At 45.9% G+C, this 25182-nt stretch overlaps 1 protein-coding gene and 1 long non-coding RNA gene across 9 annotated transcripts in view; one reads left to right on the top strand and one right to left on the bottom strand.

Moving 5' to 3' along the window:
• The window catches only part of HMGXB4 (HMG-box containing 4), a 32191-nt gene extending 11469 nt beyond the window's left edge, over positions 1–20722 (bottom strand). For 2 of the 8 annotated variants that reach the window (XR_011977403.1, XM_072655859.1), the window contains exons 1-6: positions 20585–20704; positions 12350–12446; positions 11554–11702; positions 11258–11336; positions 9576–10510; positions 385–466 (exon numbers count right to left, since the gene is read on the bottom strand). Coding sequence is in view for 7 of the 8 variants with exons in the window: in XM_072655859.1 (XP_072511960.1) it covers positions 385–466; positions 9576–10510; positions 11258–11336; positions 11554–11702; positions 12350–12380 (1276 nt within the window). In the remaining variant the exon portion in view is untranslated. Of the gene's footprint in view, positions 1–384; positions 467–9575; positions 10511–11062; positions 11178–11257; positions 11337–11553; positions 11703–12349; positions 12490–20584 lie in introns of those variants that run through there. The other 6 variants (XM_072655861.1, XM_072655862.1, XM_072655863.1 and 3 more) reach the window with 6 other exon arrangements.
• Positions 20723–20851: 129 nt separating this feature from the next.
• Positions 20852–21751, top strand: LOC140534636 (uncharacterized). Its single transcript, XR_011977404.1, has 2 exons — positions 20852–20937; positions 21140–21751. It is a non-coding gene; the product is annotated as an uncharacterized lncRNA (long non-coding RNA).
• Positions 21752–25182: the final 3431 nt, after the last annotated feature.

The following is a 25182-nucleotide window of genomic DNA, read 5'->3' as shown; positions in this document are numbered from 1 at the left end:
TTACACCTTGACCCCTACAGCCAGACCACAGGGATACAGGCAAGAGTGAGGGTGATGCCAGGCATGTAACAAACAGCTCCAGACCACATCCTCCTAAGGACGGAAGGTCTGCAGCAGGTTCTTGGAGAGCAAAGACCAACATTTAGACACACTTCCACATAAACATTTATATCCTTTGGGCACTTCTATGTTGGACTGTCTTCTATTGATAAAGCAGGAATTGAACATTTCAAATGCTAATCTGACCTACTTAAATAACGTTAGAACTGAAGAAGGAAATTGACTTGGCATTCATCCCATCAGTCCAACCTTTGGTATTCTTACAGGGTGTGAGGACACGCGGGGGAGGGAGAGCCCAAGGTTAAAGGGGAGACAGGTCCTTACCTATTCCTGGGTGCTCTGCCACGATGGTGACCCGGTACTCCTTACAGAACACCTGGTAGGCAGACATGTTCTTCTTCTTTGGCTAGCCCCAGAGAAAAAAGAGAACAGGATGAGACATAATTAGGACACAGATTTAGAAACCTAGGACCCAAGGGGACAAAAGGGAAAGGATACTAAATGAGGGTTTTCACGGATAGGCCAGAAGTAGATGTTGCGTAATAGGTTATAATCTCCTTGAAGCTATGGATCAGGGATCATTTGCACTCTGCCCCCAGTACCTAGTACAATACTTGGGCACATATCACATAATAAAAGTTTGTCAAGTGAGATTGTAAGCTCTTTGAGGGCAGGGATTGCCACCTGCCTCTCTCTATATCCCCAGGAGCTAAAACACAAAAGACACAAAACCACCCAACTTTTCTCAAAAGTATAGTTAGTACCTGCTCTTCATACCTCAGAGATGGATCAGTTCAAGGTACCAGTTTCATAATTTCATCAAATGAGGGGATCAGACTATTTTATCTGTGAAATATTTTCATCTCTGACATTCTATGCATTGAAACATACTGTACATTTAAAAGGGTGGGTTGTTTTTTTCCCCCAAATTAAACTATGTAGCTACATTAGGAAACTAAATAACAATCTGCCTGTACTTGTGAAGTAAAAGTGAATCACATTTAATTCAACAAGAGTGGTGCTAGGCACAGAGAAAAGCTCCACCACCAAAATCCTAAGGCACTGCAATTGTTTCATTTAAACAAAATGGTAAGATTATGTATTCTGGGCCCTTTTCTTCATTAACAAATGCTATTTTAACTAAACAACTACTACCACTATAGCTAGCATTTATATATCACTTTAAAGTTCGCAAAGAACTTTACAAATATTTCTCATTGGATCCTCACATCAACTCTGGGAGGTAGCCCCTATCCTCATTTGACATAAGAGGAAACTGAGGCAGACACGGGTTAAGTGACTTGTGCTGGGTTATAAAATTAGTAAGTGTCTGAGTTGGATTTGCTCAGGTAAATTGAATATACTTTCCTCTATATTAATATGAGAAACTTGAATACTGACTTGGTACTTGCCGTCTAATTTATTCATGAGCTGAGAAAAAAACCCCAAACACACATGTATGCATTCCTCCTTTTTCAATTCCTAAATGAAATTGACTGACTTGTCACTTTTGAAGGAATACATCTGACTTTAGGAGGAGGGTCAGCTGGTCCAACTTTCTCATTTCATGTATCAGAAAAAGGAGGCCCAGAAGGTGAAGGGAGCTCCTTGGGGGAGCAGAGTAGCAATTCCAATCCAAAGCCAGAGCTCTTTCTCTGTTCAGGAGACCACCCAATGCAGTCAATTAGGACTTCTCACCTTTGTCCTTGCAGACTCGAATTCTAATCCTCTTTCCACCACACCCCCTGCTGCCCTTAGGACAAGGGAAGAAAACAATTTTTTCTCCAAGGGTAGAAAAAGCTTTGAATGTTAGAAAAGAGGCTGTCATTTCCTTAGTCTCTAATGGTTTGAGGTACTTAAGAAACTTCCATCATTTCGGTGTGTTAGCTTTCTGTAAAAATTAGTAAATGGATATTGTCACCACAAAATGATAGACTGATTTAAAAAAAAAATCACCAGCATGTATCCATCTGACTGAATGCTGCCTTTTAGAGCAATTCCCTGAATGTCTCTATGGCCATGAGGCTACAATTGCTCACAAGGTGGTGGAACTCACCTGTGGGAACTGCCTTCACAGAAAGTTTGAAACTCCACGAGAAAGAGAATCTCAAGATTGAATGGATGCCCACTATTCCATAGGCTCTAAGAAGAGGGCATTTTCCAATGTGACCATCTCTTGTACGCCATGTTTGGCACTGACTACCCTAATTCTTTCCCTGAAGTCTCCCTACTTTCTGTCAAACGTGATCTTGTTTTTGTCAGTACTTTTTGTTTCTGTATCATTTCATCTTCAGAATAGATCCTTCTCCCTCCCCATCCTGGGAATTATCCCTTATAGCAAAGCCAATCTACTTTCAGAGGGTGAAAAATTCAGAAGAAACGATCTACCAAAGCACATAAAAGACTGAGATAGATTAAATAAAACAAAACAAAACCTGAATAGCTGCAGGAATGTTTATTGTTCCTGGCTTGGCCATGCCAATATAATATAAATGTAAAATAATAATATGACCTAAGGTAGTTTAACCATTTAATTTTATACCAATAAAATTACCAAAGGGATAGTTCATAGAACTTGATAAAATAATAAAATTTGGAAAAAATAAATGATCTAGAATATCAAGGAAAATGATGAAAGAGGTAGGGATAAATAGCATTTCCAGATCCCAAACTATATTATGAAGTGGCAGTCAACAAAACTATCTGGTATTGGTTAAAAAATAGAGGCAAAGCAATGCACCAGATCAGAAAAGGGAGAATTAGAAACACAATGGAGCTACCTGGTGCTCAATGAAGCAGAAAATATAAATTACTTAGGCAAGTAATGCTGGTAAAGTGGGAGAGGTACAGCCTGGCAGCAATGAGGCTTAGACTAACACCTTCTACCATACTCCCCAGCGCATTCTAAATGGAAACTTGGCCCTAACACTAAAGATAACACCAAAAAGAGAAACAAACCATAGATCTCTTACAGATCTGAGTAGGAGATGAATTCTTAACAAAATAAGGGATGGAGGCAAACACAGAAGATAAAAGAGAGAACTCTGATTACCTGAAATGGAAAAGCTTCTGCACAGACAACATTAATGCACCTAGCCTAAGAGTGGAAGTGGGAGAATGGGAAGAAATTTTGCATCAAAGTTCTCTGATGACGGTTTGGAATGAAAGATGTATAAATGATGAACAAAGACAGATACGCACAAAAACATATACATACACGAAACATATGCATGTATGTGTGTATTTGTATACACATATATATATATTAATGTCATTGACGGCAATTTTTCAGTAGTTGTGTTTTAACACTGGTACCAAGAATTAAGAATAATGGCAAGAGAAAAGTCTCTCAGATCTCTATATACAACTTTTATGAAAAGGCTGTTTTAGATACTATAAACTGGAAATAGAAATCTTAATCCCTATTTCCAAATCTCTGAACTTTTACCCAAATTAAAACTTAATTCTATTAATATATTAACATAAAATTAATCTAAATAAAATTCAATGAAAAAAATAATTCCTAATTTTGTGTCTCCTGACTGGAATGCCTGAGTCTCATCCCCCATGTGGCAAGCAGCCACATCCCTCCTAACTTTTTCTAAGACTTGGTCCAATTTTTCTTTACAGAATATAATCCAGAATGAGATACACTGTTGCCGATCTGTTGCCAAGAACAGTTGGTTTCACCTTTGCAACATATCTTGAATACAAAGTTTATGCTGGAGGTGAGGGCACACTTCATGTGAAACAAAGTATTTTGGCAGGGAAGAAAGAAGAGTAAGAAAAGACTAAAAGCAGAGAAACGTTGCAGACAAAGGAAAGCAAAGTAGCTCATTAAATAACCAATTTCTTATCACTGGCAGCCAAGCTGACCAAGCCCCAAGGGTTGGCCCAGGTCCAGGAAATCATCAGACACGAAAGAGGCCCCTTCGGTCTCCCTTTCTGGCAACGTGCTCTGGGGTGGAGGCACCCAGTACCTGTATTTAGTGACTGACCCTGGATGACAAATCCAGAGTCTGGTCTGTGGAGGCCGTCCTGAAGATGTGGGCAAACTAACAAGCTAGAATCACATAAGTTTCTTGTTTTGTGTCTGTGGTACAGTGGAGAACACTGGCTTTGGGGGTTGGAGGACCTGAGTTCAAATCCTGCCTCTTTTACTATCTTAACCTCCCCGGCCCCCTGTTTGGTAATCTGTAAAAGGGGTTGGCAGAGAGGTCCCTCCCGGGACTAGATCTACGATCCTATGAGCCTTCCAGATGTGGTAACAGTAAAAATTCGGCTCCCTCTCTAAGGATGGCCAGGGTCTGGGTAGCAAAGGGCTAACTGTCCTTTCTACTCTCTCCTCTCTGGCTTCCTTTCCTCCTTTCACTGTTCTCTGTGGAGGAGTCCTACTCTCCAGGACCTGAAACCCTTCTTGCTTGCCCAGGGCCCTTCCTAGGAACATTGCTGATTGTGCCCACCAGGCAGCGCCCAACCCCACGCTCTGAGTCTGGCTACCTCTGGCTCATGTTTAATCATTTTGGAGGGCCCCTGTCAGAGTGCCTGTCTCCAGCAGCCCCATTCTCCTCTCACATTGGCCACTTAGAACTCACATTATCTTTGGGCTTGGGGACATCTTTTGGCTCTTCTCACCCCTTCTTCTCTCACATGTAATCAACCTCGGTCACAGGTGTTGCTTCTGTCTGCCGCAGTTCAGGCCCTCATGCTTCCTGGACTCTAACAGCACCCTCATGGCTGCCTCCATGACACATATGACAAAGCTGTCAAGTTAATCTTCTTTCTCCACAGACAGGATCAGGCCCCTCTTTGGCTCCAAACCCTTCAATGACACCTTAGTGTTTATTGAATAAAGCTCCAATTTATTAATGATAACCTAGAACGTCGGGCCTTCTTAACCGTGCACTGCCTCAGCTTCTGGCCTTATTTTGGGATACTCCCCTTGAGATATCAGGGTGCCAGGTGTATGAATGTATGTGTGCCATGATTTCCTGCCCATGTTACTCCTGATGCCCAGTCTACCTCTTCTTTGCTCTCATCTCACATAGTTTTGGCCTCTCTAAGTCCAAAGGAGGCTGTCATGACTATGACTCCTTTAATGTAGACAGGACACCAAGGGCCCATGAGGTGAGATGACTTGATTCAGGGGGACACAGAGAGTTCTTGGAAGAGACAGATGACACCTCCTTCCATGCAGTGTTCTCTCATCCTCCATCTCTCTGCACCTGTGCCCCCTGGACATCTCATACTTGGCTGCAGGTAGACTTCTCTTCCAAACTGACCATATTCCATTCTGAATCGGTCATTTGGCTCTGTGTCCTCCTAGTAGATAATCTCCATGAGGGTAAAGACTATGTCCTGTTTATCTCTGTCCTTCCCCCACCATACATAGTATACAGTAGTATAGAGTAGGACCTTAATGCACATTTATAGAATTAGGCAGAACTGATCAAAGTACAGAGCTTCCTTACTTAGAATATGCTAATAAATAAATTACTTAGAAGGGCAGCTATCAGAGAGTAGTTGTTTAATGAATGCTTATGGAATTAAAAAAGAAAACATAGCAAATGCGATTTCAAGAATCCACAAAGCTTCCAGGACCACACAACGCTTTACTTGACAGTAAGGAATACAGTAGCAGCCCCAGTAGGTGCTGAACTTCAGAAACTGCTTCTCAACAGGCATCCTGAGATCCCGGAGTCACCATCATCTGAAGTAGTACAGTTTTTAGAGAGGACTACCCTGTGGGGAAAAGGCAACTAGAACCCATTTTTATCTCTGTCACCGATGGACCATGGCCTGGCGTGACCATACTGCCTCATGCCTCAGTTTCCCCAGTGGACAGATAGTGTAATGCTATCTGAAGTCTAGTTACCTTGAGACTCTGAATGCCAAATGGGCACTTGCCTAAAAGACTATTTTATGGAGAACTCACACAGGGCACGTGCTCACACAGTGGTAGGAGGAAGCGATACAAAGACACTGTCAAGGTCTCTCTTAAGAACTTTAGAACTGATTGGGTGACATCATCAGAGAAGGGGCTGTGCTCTATGAACAATGAACTGAAACAGCACAAAGGAAATGTGAGGTGAGCACATTCCGAGAATCCACCCCACGTTCCCACTGACTATCTATGCCCGATCTGCGGTAGAACATTCTGAGCCTGTATTGGTCTGATCAGCCACAGTCAGATGCGCTGTGACTTGGCTCTAACACAGTGATGTCATCTTGGTCCTCTTCGAGAACGAAGGACAACAGCCAGCCAGTCATCTCCATATTGTTTCTGAAATGTCTTAAAGTTCACGCGCACAATTTTGAGAGCAGAAAGTTAGGCCGCTATCTAGAGTTTATGGCTATTAATGATTGAGTAAAATCATCTGAACACGTTTCTTCGGGGAGGATATCCTGCTTGCTCCATTTCCTATCAGAGACAAACAAATTCACTCTCTAAACTTTTCATGCCTACTGATGACTATCTGGGAAATAATCCTGAGCTGTTTTCGGACAATTTTCCTATTCTCCAGAATGTTTCCTGCTGTTTTATTTATTCACAGGTCTGGTGCAGTCCAGCCTAATGAATGGAGTCGGCATGGACTTCCCAAGTGTTCATTTCATAAGAAATTTCGTCATTCTACTTCTGACTCCTGACTACCAGGATGTGATCTGCCTACACGTCTTCACTTCCTTTCCCCTTAATGAACCTGGTTCTTCCCTCTCTGACTCATTCTGCCCCCAAAATTATAGCACCTTTTTACCCTTTCCCCAGCCCCTCCATTTCTCTCTGGTCTTCCACCTCCAAACTTGTACTACTCTTTTCACATGTCCTCTTTCTCATTCTAATCTGTCCTGCAATCTCCTGTTTCCTTCTACTATGCCCTGTAGAATACCTTCTTCATGGGATGCTATGGGGCACCCTTCTGAGCCCCATTTCTTTCACCTGCACCTTGTGCTCCACACCTGTCCTCTTTGCCTAACCAACACCTGACTCTTTCCTAAAGACACTCTGTACTATAACATTCTTCCTGTTTCTTTATTCCCTAATGCTACTTTCAGAACATGAAACTGTTACCTGTTCTCTATTTCTCTGCCAACATCATCTTCTGATCACTATGGGTGGGTCAACCACTTCACCTATTTCTGACACCTTAGAGAAATCAAGCACTTGGCCACCTTTTTCCTTCCCCTCTGCTGTAATGTCTTTTGTGATACTTAATTCTCTAAGGAAAAGAGCTATTTCATGACCTTTCAAGATCATGGACCTCAATGAATGAAACTGACCTCCACCTCCATCCAGCTGCCCTGTGGAGGCTGCACTTTGGATTTTATCACTGAGTTATCCACCTACGGGGTGGAGTATGGCTCATTACAGCCCACAATCTGCCTGCCAGAAAACTTTGTTTCTCTAATAAGAAGCATACAGGCTCTCTAAACGCTGTGCCCCTCCCAATTCAGGTCTTGGTACCACATTTCAGGAGGGGCAGTGAGGGACAAAAAGTAGGTCATTGAAAGGAGAGTGACTGAGATGGTGAGGAGACAATGAGCCACATTTTTATGATACAGGCTGAAAGGCCTGGGGATGGTTAGCTTGGAAAAGAGATTCTGGGGGACATGGTAGCTATCCTCAGGTATTTAAAAGACTGCCTTGTTAAACAGGGGATGGATATTCTTCCTGGCCTCACAAAAGCCTGGAATGAGCCCTGGGATTAATCAGTCAGAAAGACTAGATTTAGATGCCATAACCTATTTGAGCCTAAACTCCCTCTGTGAAAAGAGAATAAAATTTGTTCCTGGTCCACTCAAGAGTGCTGCTGGAAAACCTCCAGATACTCAACAGATGAAGAAGGGTTTGGAACTACGAAGTCACCGGGAGTCACATTTCAGCTCAGTATGAAAAAACTTCCCAACACTGGGAGATGCTCTAAGGAGGCGGGAGCTGCCTTGGGGGGTCCTAAGGTCCCTAACACTCCAAGTCTTCAAGCAGGGTTGGCTGACCATCTATCAGGGGTCTGACAGAAGAGATCTATGCTTGGGGAGGGGTCAGATGTGGTGATCAATGAAGTTCCTTTCAATTCTAGGATTTCATTCCCCAAGTTCCTTAGGCCCTTTCCAGCTACATTTGGTCAAAACTAGGGAGGCTGGGGCAAGTCTAGGTACTTTAACTCCATGCTCTGAACACCCCCTGCCCGATAACTTGTTTATCCCCATTTTCTGTTTCCTCCATTTCAAGCTTGGCCCTGGGCCTGGCCTAATGGCAGGCACTACATAAATCCTTGCTGATGTCAACCAGTCCTGGAGAGAAAAGCACAAAACCATGCTGACAGCCCCTTTCTACCCTTGTTCGTTTTCCTACTGTATTTTCTCCTCTCCCTTTGAGTCTCCAGTGCTAAGCCTCCACCTCTTGCTTTGAGGCCCAGCTCCTCCCATCTCCTCGGGGATATCTATCTTCTTGTCCTCCCATAAACTACCTTCCCTTGACCTGTGCCCCCACCCCCTTATCTGAACAAAGGTTGGCCCCTGCTACCATGTCCTCACTAGCACTTTGCACTGTGGCTTCCCCTTGGTCACTCTTAAGGAAACTGCTCTGCCCAGAGTCACTGACAGCCTCCCAAGGGCCAAATCCAGTGGCCTTTTTTTAGTCCTCATCATCCTCTACCAGCCTGGAGCATGAGACCCTGGTTACTCCTCCCTTGCTTTTGAAACTTTCATTCACTGGTACCACTTTGTGTACACTTGCTTATTCCTTCTCTCTCTTTTCTGTCTTTTCTTCTCCTGTCTCATGATGAGGTCTCCACCTGCCACCACTGTCCTTAGGCCTCTAGACCTCATTCCAATTGCCTAGCAGATGGTCCTGCCTCAGAGACCAGCAGGCCCCTAAAACTCACAATGGCCTTCCTCTACCTTTGCTCATGCCACCCTACCCCATGTGTGCTATTAGTTGTTTTAGTTAGGACTGTTTCTTTTAGCAAAAAAGTAGCTCTGTTGTTTCAAAGATGACCTTTACAGAGAAGAAAACTATTTTGTGCTACTTAAATATGGAGGTGAATGGGATTTCCCTGACCTCTGCTTTCCTGTAAAGAAGACATCAAGGTCCCCTTGTCACTCTGCCTTTAGCTCTTTCTACTGCAGTGACAAAGAAATGAAATTGGTGATCATATGATCATAGGCTACAGAAGAGTCACTAGGTAGAAATCTCATTTGCCTGAAGAGCAAAGTCAGGGATTTTGCATTTCCAACAACGAATGTAAAGAGAAAACAAAACGCTACCCAATCCTACCTCAGAACATTACCTTGCTTGGAATCCCCAGCAAAGATACAGAGGAGTTTTCATTAAAGTGACTGGTTGTTACACTACAATTCTGGCCAACGTTGCCACTTGACTTCTAAGAGCTGTCCCTGTTTAGACACTGCTCTCCTGTGACCCCACCACAGGAGTCTCCCACGGCTCAGTGATTAGGGGAACTTGCCTCAGACCAGACGCCCCAGGCTCCCTTCCCCCAGTGGGGCCAATTCTTTACCTTTTCTGTTTTCTCCACCTTCTCTTTCTCCTTCTCTTCTTTCTTCTTCTTTTTCTCACTCTGTCCATCAGGGTGGAAGACTGGTGGTGGCGGAGGCAGTGGTGGTGCTGCGGCTCCAGGGAAGGGTGCACTGGGTGGGGGCAGGGGTGGGGGCCCAGGGCTGGCGCAGAGCCCAGGGCCCTTCTTAGACTTGGAATGCCGCTTCTCCCGGTGCCTCTCCTTGTCCTTCTTCTTTTTGCTCTTCTTTGATTTCTTCTTCTTCTTGACCTCCCGGTAAGAGTCGTCGATCACCAGCTCCCCAGCCTCTAGCTCGGCCCCGGAGGATGAGCCTGACTCCAGCGTGGGCTCAAGGCCGGAGGACACATCAGAGCCAACACCCTCGGGGCCAGGGGAGGGGCGCTGCTCAGGGCTTGCTTTGTGCTTCTTCCGGGCGGTTTTTAGGAAACTCTGCAGCTCGTGGCCGAGGAGAAAAGTGCCCTGCTCATCTCGAGCGGATTTCTTGGAGGACTTCTTTGCTGTCCCTTGTGGAGGAGGATTCTGGAAAGGCTCGTCACCTGTCCTGCCTTCCTTCTCCTTGGGGGACAGAATCAGTTTCATTTTTAAGCCGTCTGGCTCTCGCAGGGTCAAGGTCTCTGTATTAACATAAAGTGGCTTCATTTTCTTGGCCTTGTGGAATCCGCCATCCTCAACGGGGGGCTCCCCGCTACTGCCACTGCTCCCCTTTTTCCTGGCGTGCTGCTCCTTTTTGCTTTCAGAGTAGCTTGAGGAGCTAAAGGAAGAAAACGAGGATTTCTCCCCCGTTTTTCTGGGGGGCTTGGAGCCTGTTGCAAGGGGGGATGTGATGGCCTTCAGCAGGTCCATGGCTGTATCAGAGGGCGGGGGACTCGGCACCACCTTCTTCTTTTTCTTCTGTGACGACTCCAAAGACGAAAGATCTGCAAATCATCAAAAGGAAGACAGTTTCAGAATGATCGGAGGCAACAGACACCCCTTCTCACCAGACACCCCGCCAGCAGGAGGAAGAAAGAGGCCAACAGGAAGGGGAGGGGGTGACCCTCCAAATGGCTCGCAGCACTCAGAAGTGAATGCCCACACACGTCCTGGCTTGGGGTGACCGCTTGCCTCAGGACCTTGGAGGCAGCGGGCCACTCAGGAGTCTTCGCAGGCAACCAAATAGAGCATACCCCAGAGGATGGAACAGAGCTGTGGGACTAAGGTAGGTTAGAGTTTAGAATTCAGAGTATCATCTGGCTCTGTGTCCAGGCCAAACCCATTGGGAAAAGGGTTAGTCTCTTCAGCTGTGCTTATTACATGGTCAAGAAAAACTGGTCTTAGTCAGGAGTGGCTATGCAGTTATGCTCCAGAAGAGGGAGAGGTGACCTACAGTTGCAGGCCAGAGGGCATGGAAACCACATGTGGCAAAGGGGGTGCTAGAGAGGAATGGGCAGAAGACAAGTGGATGGTGGGGGGGAGAGGGAACCTGGTACCTGGTGTATCACAAATGAAGACTGTTCTTCTATGCTGAATCCTCCACAATCCCAGCCCTCCACCTCTCTCCTCCTTCACACTGGTTTATCGGCAATCAGAACAAGAACCACTGTCCTGTTAAATAGGCCACTGAGTCAGCAACATCTGAAGCCCTTTCCCTTGCCCCGACTCCTGTGGTGCCCTCCTGTCCTCACCTCCATAGCAGGACTCGCCGGAGGAATGCTTCCTCCTCCTCTTGTGCGCGTCCGTGCCCAGGGAGAAGAGATCTCTCTCCTAGAACCAAGGGAGAGGAATAGGCATTGACGGCTGTTCAAGGAGGCAAGTCAAGAACTCTTCAGAAACCATGCTCTGCTCTCTGTCTACTAGTGACTTTAGAAACAAATAAACAAAACAAAAAAGGGGAAAAAACCCACCACGGGAGATATGTTCTCTCTTTGTTAGTTGTGAGAGAGGACACAGCTGCCCCTCTCCTGAATGACCAGTCCCTTACCTTCAACCTCTTCTTGGAGGACTTCCTGACCTGAGCAGCAATCTCTTCCTCTTCTCTTAAAAGATCTTTGTAAGAACGCTTCTTCTCTCGTTGGCTCCGGCCAGCCGCCAGTCCTATGTCCTCCAAACCTTGGTCACCATCGAAGCAATCTGAAAGTCACATGAGCACACGAGTAAAGAAAACAAGGAAGTTTGACAAATTCTTCAGTCCCTGTACACGTAGGGCTGTGGTCCCTCTGCTCCATAATAGTGATGAGTGATCATTTCACCAGAGAAAAGGGTCTGGATCCAAGGGAAGAAAATGATTTCTCCATGCCCCCAGCAGGAATACCAAAACCAACACCTGCAACAGTACAAACACCTAACACCCACCCTCAGGTGGGATCTCTCATTCTCAGTTCTCCACTGGGCAGTGGTCAAGAGCACTGCAAAGGGCAGGCCTGGAAGAATCAAGCTTAGTGTGCTCTGCTTCTGTGTGGGAGGCCAAACCATGGTTCCTATCCCCCATCTCTTGCTCCATGGAGCTGGCAAGGTTGAAGAGTGCTGCAGGAGCTCAGCCTGGGAAAACAGAAGCTAACATTCCGTGCTCTCATGCTGGGCCCCCCTGTCTTGCTTTTTCATCTCCATGGACCCAGTCTGGGAACTGCTGTAGAGACTGGGACTCCTAAGGACACCGCTCTGGACCATCCTAGGAGAGAGCAGGCTGTGATTCTCAGTCCTGGCCTCTCACTCCATGGCCTGCGGGAACTGAAGAGGGCACCCCTTTCCGGAACGCTTCGAAGATTAAGGACTCATACCTTCTTTCTTCCGGGAGTCATCATAAGCCATGGCCGTCCTGCAGGACCTGAGAATGTGGCGCCGTTTCCAAACTCCTTCCCGGCTACAGGACCAGGCCTGAGAAACAAAGAATGAAAACCTTCCTGTGAGGGGAAATCACTGTGGAGGCCAAGAAGGCTTCCAGATGGAAATGAGTAGTCATCCACTGAAGAAAAGGACACAGCAAGAAACAAAGGGGCGTCTTGTCACCTCCTCATGGTCCCTGTAAATCTAGAGGGGTTCAGATTGCAGAAGGTGCATCAGACCTAATCACGTGGCTTGATTGATAATATAAAGTTGTGCTTCTTGGAAGTACAAACTGCCATGCCAAAAAAGGTCTGTCAAGAATGCCTGATAAAAGTGAGCAGGGGGAAAAGACCTAAGTCAATGGGCTAGGTTCATTCCTGGCCACAGGCTCCAAAGATCTGGGAGTCTGTTGAATAAACAGATTACACTGCACATACAAAAGAGTGCAAGAAGATCTTAGGTTGGTTGAAATGATGACAGAGGGGGATCTATTGAACTGCAATTTCAATGGACAGGTAGATATCTCTGTAGCAATGTTATATAGGTCTTCAGAGTTGAATTTTAATAAAAGGATTTTGTCAGGCTAAGGAATTTATCAAAATAGTTGAAAAAGTGAGTTACTTAAGCTAAATGGCTCAATGGTATCTTTCAACACTAGTGAAATGATTATTAACTGCATTGTTTCAGCAAAAAGGGAAGAAGGATGTTATTTTCCTGAATGGAGATGAATTTGAATCAGCAAAAAAAATGTTAAGACTGTCCTGTATTACAACCATTCACAGTAACTTGAAGGTCTATAAATACTTTAGAATTAACTGAAAAAGATCTGCTAGGATACAAGTTTATAACTTCTTTTTTTTAAAACATCAAAGTAGCCCTGTTAATTTAAGTACAGAAAAAACTGAAGTCTATCAAATATCCGAAGGGACATGACATGTCACAGGAGAGCAGTGCACATATCTTTTTCAGGGGATTCCAAGTACTCTAGACATCCAGTATATTTACACTATATACTAGTCTATAAACAAGGCATATTTGAAATTTTCTCATGAAATCAGTAAATCACTTAGATCTTTACCCTGGCTTAGCAGTTATTTAAAATGTATTTCACATTCATAGTGAAGATTTAGAAATGTTAAGGATGCTTCACTAGGTAATACTCATCAAGATGTTATGATGTTGAGGGTAACTAGATTAAAAAGAGGGGAATTAAAATTCTGTATAATTGCATATATACGTGTGTACACACACACATACACACACTCCTTTTTTAAAACTAGATTTAAATATGATGCTGAGATGAAGAGAATACTTCATCAACAAATAAAGATCTCTGCTGTCTTCCAAAGCCAGAAGTAGAAATGAAGAACCTATTTGATGGAAACCAGAGAGGTTCAACAGACTGACCCTATGGGAAGCACTGGCCTCAAAATTTATTGTTGGGAAAGAAGGGGAACTGTTACTTTGGAGAAAGGGGAGGGGGGGCATATCCAATGTTTCCTACATCCCTGAGGCTAGTTCTGGATGGCCCAGCTCTAAAGCAGGCCCTGATCTCGCCACCTTTCCATCTACCTAGTGATGGCACCAATGGAGTAATGAAAGGGACTTCCTCTTTATTCCTCAAAAATTTTAAAGCTATTTTATTAACTCCATATGTCTCAAGGTGATAAATTTGTCAGAAATATATCATTTTCCTGACAAAGGCTTCCACTGCCAAAAAATACAGCAATCTGCAAACTCAGGGATAGTAAGAGCCTAAGAGTCAACTCTGTTCAACTAAGGAAAACTGAGGAAAGTGAACAGGGAAACAATCACAAAATATTCTGCCATGGAAAGAAGAAAAAAGTCTCCTCTTTTAAATTTTAAAAGCTGGGACAAAGATAGAGCCTAGAAATCACACTGAAAACCTCATCTGTATGTCAAAAGGCCATATAACAGGTTCCACAGTGGGAACAGAAACATTCAAGAGAAGGCTAAGAAAGAACAGGGTGGAGATAATTTACTTGGCCTATAAAAAGAGCATTTCTTAAAAGGGCCAATGGATTTAAAAACTTACTTGGGATGAGAAACAGACCAATAAGGAGCTACTCATCCCAGGAGAGGTAAAAACAGATTACTTTATACACTGTTACTAGGAATCCCATTGCTACATTTTTTTAACCACATGCAGATATAATCTAATAAATTAGAAGAAGATGCTGAGATGACTAACATCTCTTTAAATAACAAAGTATGGCCTGAATTTGGAAATCTGCAGTGAGATGCACACTGGACTGTCCTAGCCATAAGGTTGAGAAATTAATTTCTACAGCTGTAAAAAACAACATATTAATCCAGCATGCAGCTGTTGGCTTTGTTTGCTAGAAAGAAAAGATGGTACTAGGGGAACAAAGTCTTAGAGATCAGCGTTAAAGGGTAGAGTCTAGTCAATTTATGATCAGGTGATATCATGAGTCACCTAACAGGTTGTGGATTTTATGGTAATTATATCTATCTATCTATCTATCTATCTATCTATCTATCTATCTATCTATAAATACATATTTAGGTATAGGGAGTTAAACTCAGGAGACTTGAGGATCGCTAATTCAGGAAAAATGTTCAACAGATGTTTTCTCTTTCCTCTCAGAAAACTGGGACCTTAATTAAATTAATGGTTGGTAAGCCTATAAAATGGCAAAATACACCTGAGAATTCCTCAAACTTGGGGATGAAGATCAAACTTCTGTGGGATAAGAAAATATAATTGACCCTCAAGGTGGGAGAGAAGCTGAGACACCAGAGGGGAAAGAGGCATTTTAAGCACCCAAAGAGACAATTCTGAAAAATGTTTAAGAAGATCTATGGATCCTTTGGAATTTTTATACAAGATGTGGAAAGGGAGATATTTGATATGATATACTTTAAATGAAAAACCCAGACTTACAATGCTAAAAGTTTCAGAACTTGATTTAAAAATAATTTAAGTCCCAGTCAACATTAAAAAACTTTTCCTTCCTGGGGTTCTAATTGATTATGGCAAAAGAACAAAGTAAAATCTATAAATTGGATATTTGAAGGGAGATCCAGGAATTGCTGAGAATCAAGATGCTATCTTCCAAACTGCCTCATTTTCTTCCCAAACTCGTCCTTTGGAGGCTGTAATGTCGGCCAACGCAGCTACAGATGCTACCTCCAGCACGTCCAGAATCTGTTAGCTCAAAGTGCATCTCTCCAACGATTTCCAGAGGCATCTTCTCACTTCTGTTCCAGGTTCTTCTCATCCTAGCACAGAACTCCAGCCTTTGGCCAGGCCAACTACATTCCCCCTGGGATCTCTGCAGCACTCCCAGCCCCTACCAGCTCTGCAAACTTCTGAGCTACAGACCAGTTGGGATAGGGACAGATGTCTTTCTTCTCTGTACCCAGAAAGAGGCACAGCTAGTACCAACGAATTGGTTTAAAAACAATGCCAAAAAACCTCCACCAATATAAATTTTGTCTAATAAATAGGATTTGTTTTGTACTCAGGTAAGTTTTATTTTTTGAGTTGTAAATAGAATGTGAAATCAGCTGTGACCAACTTGGTCAACAGAAAGTAGGAATCAGAATCTTTTCCCTCAGAGTACACAATACCATGTAATACAGTATTATATTCTGTGAGAGGAAATTAAAACATGATTTCTGTCCTGCAAAGAGGCAATCCCATGAGTGAAGCATGTTCAAAGTACACTGTAGAAGAAAATGCACACAAAATCCATTGGCTATACAAACACCTGAGGCCACCACTGTTCCCTCTGTGGGGGGGAGAGGGGGGTGTGAGGTGGGCTGGCAGACACCTCTGCATCACCTGCCAGACCAGCAAAGGTCTAGGACAAGGGATGGATCACAGCACAGCAGGTCTGGAAGGGATCTCAGAAGTGACCTGGTCTAATCTCCTCAATTTACAAAGGCCCAGAGAAGGGGTGAGACTTGCCCTACCATAAGTGGCTCTTTACTTTTTCTGTGCATGAACCCCTTTGGTAGTCTGGTCAAACATTTATGGACCACTTCTCAACAATGTTTTTAGATGCACAAAATTAAAGGCACAGGATTACAAAGCAATGACATTGAAAAAGCCATCAAAACACATTTTTAAAAAGTTCATGGACCTTGAGTGAAGACCCACTGCCTTACATGACAGTTTATAATTAATGCATTAATTCTTAATCCTAGAATCTGGAGCTAGGAAGAATCTTAGAGATCACCCAGGGTCCTTCCCCTCCCCAAACCTGTCTAGCATACATCTCTTGAGGTTCTTCTTTTGCTCTATTAGTCCAGCACTGCTGCCTTCCCTATAGTAGGCATTTAATAGATGTATGTTAAAGTTACTCCACCTCAGTCCCCTGCATTCTATAGATGAAAAAACCAAACAGCAAAAGAAATTGACTTGTCCAGTCATGACCTAGTATGCAGGACAGTGTGAGATTTAGAGTTACAGAACCTAGATTCAGATCCTAGCCGCAAGACTCAATCCCGTTATGATCTGGGGCACATCTCTTCTCTTTGTCCAGGTTTTATTTTCAATCTGTAAAATGAAGGGCTCCAATGAATGAAGTCAGACTAACGAGTCTAACCAGGCTAAGTGATGGATACATTTCAAGAGTTCCGGGAACTTGGATGGGAGAAAACATTACATCTTGATTTCAATATAATTGGTTTCATTCAATATAAGTGGCTTCCTATTTTATGCATTCAAAAACATTATTTTAAGTGAGAAAGTACTACCAAACCATCTGAGTGATCTATGATACAAAACAGGTTAAGAACTGCTCTAAGAACTTCCTCCCCGTTCTATAAAGAAATACAAAGTATAAAGAAATACAAAGTATTTAGTGGAAGTTGGCCTGCAGGGAGAGTGAGGATGGGTTCATGAGGAGGCCTCCAGGTTCAAAGCCCTCAGGAAGAGCCCAGGTTACAAGGACTTACTAGTCCTTACAACTTTGCAGACAATGAATGGCCTCCACAGGGCAGTGCCCCTGACTGGGGTCTTTAATCACAGTTGGATGGCCAACTATTTCTTAGCATGCTAGAGCTGGACTGCTATACCCTCTGAGTTCCCTTTCAACCTTCAGACTTTATGTGTCTATGAAGCAGCAGGATTCAAACCCAGAGCAGCTAGCTCCAAATTCAGCTCTTTCTCCCATACCTTGCTGCCTTCTCCAAGATGAAAACAAAGCTCCCAAATTACCCAGGGAAGCAGCTGGCTTGATGGAAAGCTTTGTATAGAGAGGTCCTGGGTTGCAAGGACCTCGGCTCTGCTACTTGCTCAATCCGAGAATCCTTTATTAAGTGCCTACTGTGTGCCAGGAGCCGTGTTAAGCCCCAGAGACACCAAGACTGTCTCATCCTGGGGGCACACTTTCCCAGTCGAACCGCCAGGAAAGGAGATCATGACCTCTCAGCTCTCTCCCAGGGAGAAATCCTAGGATCCAGCTCTGGAGACAAGGCTAACACACACAGAGCACATTAGTGAAGAATAATCCCAGAAGAGATCTGGAGGGGACTGCACCTGTTCCCTTGGGTCCCTCTGACTAGTTACTGTTGTATTCACTGTGCAGATTATTGAAGTCTCCACTTCACATGGCAGCTACACCGATGGGAGCATGACTCTTTTCCTGGTGGCTCAGCAGAAAGTGCTTCTAGGCTTGTTGCAGCCTGGCCACAGTCACCTCGGAAGCCTTGCCAGCCCTTAGATTCCCCTGAGGTGGCTCCCTAGAACCCAGGCTGCCTTCATGGACCCATTAGGCACTGGAGCAAGGCTCTGGGTGGAGAAGTTATGCAGCTAAAATATAGGACAAGCCCCTTTCCCCCTCTGAGTTTGGTTCCTCATTTGTAAAACTGCAGGCTAGGACCAGGGTATCTCTATTAGGTCCTTTCCAGCTCAAAATCTGTGCTCTTTGTGAGCTGGTAGGCTGGGAATGGAAACATCTAGATTCTAGTTTCTCCCCCTCTGTTGGTCTGTTTCTCCCTAGTACCTAGAACACAGCCCTGGTGTTTACAATAAATGCTTGTAGGATTAGATTGCTAGCTGTAAAAGGGGGTTAACTTAGAGAGCCTCTCAGGCCCCTTCTGGCTCTAGAGGGTGACCCCCTAAACTGGGGAGCAGAATCCGCTCTCCGGGCCTCACTTGTGAGATGAGAGGGCGTCCTGGGACGAACTCTCGTGCCTGCCAGCTCTAAATCCAGGCAGGATACTCTGACAGCCTGGCCCAGGGAGCCGCCCTTAGTTCTGGTCCATTCTCTGGGGCTTAGGCTTTGTCTTTGGATCTCCGGTACTTAGGATTCAATGGGCATTTGAGAGAGACCACAGACAACATGACAGGCTTGCACCAGTTCACTTTTAAAAGTCCCTCCTAGAGCCACGATCTGCCAGCCTGGGGAGCAGATATCTGCCTTTCCGTTCAGTGCCTACCTACAAATGGGTCTGGGCTAGATTATCCTCAAATTCTCTTCCAGTTGGGACTGGGAATTAGGATAGATGAGTTCTGGTCCCTCCTGTGGGTTAATGGAAGAAGTCAAGGGTTCGAATAACTGTCACCACCTTCTACCTTTCTTAGGCAAACTGCTTGCCTTTTCGAGGTCTCAGTTTTCACACCTATACCACGAAGGCCTGGAGGAAGTACTTAGGGTTCTAAATCTAACACACATCTCAGTCTCAGTTTCCCCACCTGCTAAATGGGAGGGTGCACCAAGAAGGCCTTTAGGGTCTCAAGTTTCCTTGTTCTGAGTCAATGGTTCTATGGGACCAGAAGACTTGAACTCACTGATCTATTCTATACTCTTTCCCTTTTCTATGCCTCAATTTCCTGGTCTGTGAAATGAGGAGGGCAGCCTAGATAACCACTGAGATGCTTCTAGATTTAAATCTACGATCTCATGACCCTTCTGGGCCTCAGTTTCCCTAACATTAAACAGGAAGGTGAGACTTGAAGACCTCTCAGATCCCTTCTAGCTCAAAGTCTATGGATCTATAGCCCTTTCTGTGACTCAGTTTCCTTCTCAATAAAATGAAGGAATTGGACTGGATGCCCTCGAAAGTCTTTTCCAGTTTTAAGGTGAGGGTCGTTGGATTCTTTACACTAGGGGTCAGAAGACCTGGACCCATGGATACATTCTATTCTCTTGCTTTTGTGCTGACTCAGTTTCCCAATCTGTAAAAAATGAGGGGAGTTGAACTTGACCTATACGGTCCCTTTCAGCTCCAAGTTTGGTGTCCTCAGGTGCTCCAGACTGGGGAATCGGCCCCTCTGGGCTCACAGGGGCATTCTACCCTCCTTCCCTGCTCCGTGCCTCAGTTTCCCCATCTGTAAAAACAAGGGCAGTTGAACTTGACCTCTAAAGTCCCTGCTCTTGCTCAGTTTCCCCATCTGCAAAAAATGGGGGTGAAGAGGTTGGGTTGGATAGCTCCGGAGGTGCCTTTGGCCTCCAAGTCTGGCGTCCTCGGATGATCCAGGCTGCGGAATCAGACTCCCCAGGCTCAAAGGTGCAGTTTATCCTCCTTCCCTGCCCCGTGCCTCAGTTTCCCCATCTGTAAAACCGAGGGCAGTTGAACTGGACCTCCAAGATCCCTCCCAGCTCCAAATCTGGCGTCCTCGGGTGCTCCAGATTGGGGGTTCGGCCTCCCCGGGATCACATGGGCATTCTACCCTCCTTCCCTGCCCCGTGCCTCAGTTTCCCCGCCTGTAGGGTGGAAGGGGCAGGGCTGGACCCTCCTGGCTCACTGCATCCGCGCTCCCCCTACCCACCAGCCCCGCGCCCGCCTGCCGACTCCCAGCTCCAGCCTCGCTCCGGAACCCGCGGCCTCCAGGGCGCCCCCCGCGGCGGGGGCGGGCACTGGGCAGGCGCGGGGGGCGGGGCTGCCTCGGCCTCGCGCGTCCCCGCGCGCGCGCTCCCGCCCCCGGCCCCCGCCGCCACTTTCCCGCCTTCTCTGTTTGAACGCGTCCCGCCCCCGTCGGCCCCACTCCGGCCGCCCCGGGCCGCCGCCTCACGCCGGGCCGTGGCTGCCACTCCAGCCCCCGGCTCGGGCCCGGGGCCTAGGCCGCGCGGCGCGGGGAGGCGGCCTGGGGCTGCCAGCGCGGGCCTGGGGCGGCGGCTGGGCGCGGGTTGGGAGGGGCGGGCGCCAGGGGGCCCCGGCTGGCCGGGACGGGCGGGGTCGCTGCTCGCCGCTACCTTCACTCCGCGGGCCCGGCTCCCGCCTCAGCGCCGCCGACAGCCGCCATCTTGAGAGGGAGAGGACAGGGGAGAGCCGCTAGGCCTCCGCAGCCGAGCGCAGAGCGCCTCCACCGCGGCAGGCGGCCAGCCCGAGGGGCGGGGAGGGAGCGGAGGAGGGAGAAGAGAGAGGGGAGGAGCGCCGAGCGCATCGAATACCTGTTGGAGCGCTCTTGCTCCAGCCCCAGCGCCAGCCGCAGCAGCCCCGGCGCGCGCTGCCCGCTCTCTGCGCTACTTGCGCGCCTGGCCTCCGGGGTCGTTGCAATGAGGAGTAACGATAAAAACAGCTGGTAGCGTCCACAGGGCGCGTTAAGGTCTGCTGTGCATGTGACAGGCATTTTCTCTATTTGTCCCTTTAGCAACCTTGGGAGGGAGCTAGCACCACCCCCATTTTACAGATGAGGAATCTGAGGCACAGAGCACTTGCCCCAAAGAGGCAATAGTTACAGAACTCTGAACACAGTGGCTGGCACGTAATAGGAGCTTAATACGTGCTTATTATCTCCTTCCTTCCAGAGTTGCCCAACTGGTAAGCGGCAGAGGCAGGATTGGAACCCAGGTCATGAGAGTGCCATCACCTGATTGTAGGATCATGGAGCTGGAAGAGACCTTGACCAACCTTCCTCCTTTTACAGATGTTTTATTTAAACTTGCCCAGAGTCATCCTGTTACTTCCTCTAACGTTCCAGTTCAAACCCAGATCTTCGGACAAAGTCCCACCACGCCCTGCTGCCTGCCTCCCTGGAAGCTGTAACCGATGGGATTTCCTCCATCCCTAGGGGCTAGTGCCCCCTCTCCCAAAGTCTTTTAGTTCTGAGAGGCAGTGAAGTGGGTAGAGAGCAGTGACAGATGAGGAAACTGAGGCAAACAGGGTGACATGACTTGCTCAGGGTCACGTTGGATGTGAGCCCAGGGCCTCCTGACTCCCAGCCTGCTTCTCTGTGCTGCCCCTTCTGTTCTCTTTGGTTACAAACCACAAATAGCTGATGTGTGTATTGGTAGAGGGAGTTTCCTGCCTAGAAGTTCGCTATGCCAATAAAAGTATAGGACCAGAACTAAAAATAAAACCTCCATTCCTGGTTTTTTTTTTAAAGGTAGGAATCTATTTTTTCATTATTTTAGGCAACTCTCAGCCAATCCATCACTTGCAATTTCTACTCGAGGGTTTAAGTACATATTTGAGCCAGTGTGTGACAGGGTCTATCCATTGTGCCTCCCTTGCATACAGTGGACCCTTACTAAATGCTTGTTAGGTTGACAGAATCAAGACTTTATTGAATCTTAGAGATGAGAGGGCCCTCAGAGGCCACTTAGTCCAACCCTCCTTCCCTCTTCAACCTCTGTCATCCTTTAGCCTCAATTTGAATATCCCTGGTGATGGGGAGCTCACTTCCTCACTTTAGATGGTGAGTTCCTTGGAAGTATTTTGGATTGTCTTTTACCTTTCTCTGGAGTCCCAGTGCTTAGTGCACAGTAAAGCGCCTAATAGATGCTAATTGACCGACTATTAAGTCACCCATTTTACATTAGCACTGTTCTAATTGTTAGGAAGGTTTTCCTTTCCTGTTAGGAAGTCTACTTTCTTACATCTTCCACCCACTGACCCTGGTGAACCTCAGAGATCAGCTAGTCTAAGTAAGACCCTCATTTCACAGAGGAAGAAACTGAGGACTAGGAACTTTGACAGGCAGATACTGTAAGTGAAAGGATTCAAACTTGGGTCCTCTGACTCCAAATTTACCAATCTAAGGCAGATAATACTCTTGACTATTTAATTTTGAAAAATAAAATATCACCCCTCTCCCCAAAGTCTGAGTCCATTTTCCTTTGGATAAATAGTCCTTTCAGTAGGAGAAAGAGGTGTAGTAGAATGATACCTTGATTTGGTACTGGAATCCAGTCTTTGATGCTTACAGGCTGTGTGGCTGTAGTAAGTCACTCCCTTTCTCTGAACATCAATTTTCATACCTGTAAAATGGAGATACGACAGCCAGGTGGTGCCATAGTGGATAGAGTGCTGGACCTGGAGTCAGGAAGCCTCATCTCCTTAGTTTGAATTCAGCCTCAGACTAACTAGCTATGTAACCCTGGGCAAGTCACTTCACCCTATTTACCTGTTTCCTCATCTGCAGAAGGAGCTAGAGAAGGAAATGGTAAATCACTCAGTGTCTTTGCCAAGAAAACCCCAAATGGGGTCACAAAGAGTCAGATGCAACTAAACAAGTCATTTCACCCTGTTTGCCTCAGTTTCTTCATCTGTAAAGTGAGCTGGAGAAGGAAATGACACAACATTCCAGTATCTTTGTCAAGAAAACCCCAAATAGGGTCACAAAGAGTCAGTAGCAACTGAAAAAAACAAACTAAAAACAAATGATCCTTTATCTACCTTAAAAGGTGGTTGGGATAAAGTTTTTTTTTTTATTTTTAACTATAAGACCCTGTGAAAATGGGAGCTGTCGATGGTTATGTGGAAGTTTCCAGAGGGTCACAGTGAGGGCTGGGAATGTATGGGGGTTGTCTTTGTAAGAGCGCATTGTGAAATCATTTTCATGTTGAATCATCCCCTGACATATTGCAAAAGTTATTTGCATTTTTAGAACCAGGAAGTGCCTTCAGACTGCTGAAGAGCTATTATGAATCAAAGAGAAGAGACATTGATCCAGGTGGCTCTGGAGGGCAGGGGAGAAGCAAGAATGCTCTGGGTTCCATCGTTATCATTCCCCACATTTCCAACTAGATTCTCCAGATGACAAAGGGCTTTCCCAGCAAGTGTCACTTCTGCTCCTTATCGCCACCTCGTGGGAGTTACATGTCCCTACAAGGATGGTTCCAAATCTTTCTCCTGTTTTGGCTTCTGTTCCATTGCCAACCCTCTCAATGAAAGCAGACAGCCTCCTGCTTCAGAAATGATTGAGGATGTCTGACAGGAGCTCCCTCTGCTTGTTCCATCATCACGTACTCTTCTCTTCTTCTCTCTGCTCAATGCAAAGGGGGTCCCCATTCCTCCCTTGGACTGAACCCTTCCCCCCCACCAGCTCCTCCATTTCCTTAGAGAGCTTGCTTGGCCACCAGAGTTTTTCCAGCTGCCTTCAAACACAATCAGGTTTCCCCAACCCTTCAAAAGTCTTTCCTTGACCCTTGATCATCAAGCTATCATGCCTTCCTACCTCTCTCTCCTTCTTTGGAGCTAAAGTTCTGGAAAAGCTGACAAGTCAGTAAGCCTTTATTAGGTACCAACTATGTGCCAGGCAGTGTGCTAGGAGGCAGGGATCTAAAGAAGGGAAAAACAAAAACAAAGTTCTTTGCTTTCAAAGAACTCACAACCTAATAAGACAACATGAAAGCAACTATGTTTAAACAGGATCTCTCTGTCTCTCTGTCTCTGTCTCTCTCTATGTCTCTGTGTCTCTCTGTTTCTGTCTCTGTGTCTCTCTGTGTCTCTCTATCTCTGTCTCTCTGTCTCTGTCTGTCTCTCTGTCTCTGTCTCTCTCTGGTGAATTGGGAATAATTTGAGAGGAAAGACACTAAGATTAAGGGCTGGGAAAAACGTCACCTACCCCTAATGTTTCTCCTTCTTTGGGACTCATTTTGTCCTTCATCAGCCCCTTGCAGTCTAGTTTTTGCTGTAACTGCTCTACTCAAAGCCTTAAAGGTCGCCAACTGCCCTTTGAATCACCCATTGCACTGGTTCTCCCTCTCACCATTCCTCCCTCCCCCCAACAGTACACTACACTAGGTCTTCACCTTCCCTGAGTTGTCTGTAGCCTTTGACAATCCCCCCTCTCCCCCCCTCCGACCTGGGGTTGGATTGTCTCTCCCTTTGGCTTCCACCTCACCCAGTGAATCTTCCCTGATTAGAAATGCCTCCCTTCTGATCTCCCAGAGCACTTGGTTCTGAAACCTGTCAATGCAATTGTCCCGCAATTTGGAATATTATCTTTATTTGTTTTGGGGTCTTATTCCCCTACCAGACTAGGAGTTCTGTGAGGGCAAGAAGCCTGAATTATCTAAACTTTGTGTGTCTCGCAGTGACCAGCATAGGGCCTGGCACATAGTAAGTGCATGGTTAATGTTGGGTGAATTCTACAGATGATTAAACTGAGGCTCAGAATGGTAAAGGGACCTGCCCAAGGTCACTTAGTTATGTGCTGGAGCCAGGACTAGAATCCCAGTCTCTTGTCTCTATTCCATTGTCCTTCCCTTGGATCGTGAGAGATCGTAATGAGGGTACTGCTCCCTCTGACCTGGAGCCTTGGTAATAATACTGGGGATCCCTTTGTATTGAGATAAGAGAATTTTCCCCAGTGCCAGATATCCAGAATGAAATTTGTTATCCTTCCCCCTACCTCTACCCTTCCTCTTAAACTATCCCCACTGCTATCAAGAACCCACCATCCTTTGAATCACCAGGTTTGTAGCTTCTGAGTAATCTGAGGTTCTCCTTGATTCGCTCCACATCCATGACCTTACTTAACATGAACCTTATCACCTCTGACTTGGAATATGGCGGTGGCCTCTGAATCAGACTCCCTGCTTCTAGTCTCTCTTTTCTCCCTGCA

This window comes from Notamacropus eugenii, chromosome 3, assembly GCF_028372415.1.
Source record: "Notamacropus eugenii isolate mMacEug1 chromosome 3, mMacEug1.pri_v2, whole genome shotgun sequence".
Lineage (NCBI taxonomy): Eukaryota > Metazoa > Chordata > Mammalia > Diprotodontia > Macropodidae > Notamacropus > Notamacropus eugenii.
This window is presented reverse-complemented; position numbering and strand designations above follow the sequence as displayed.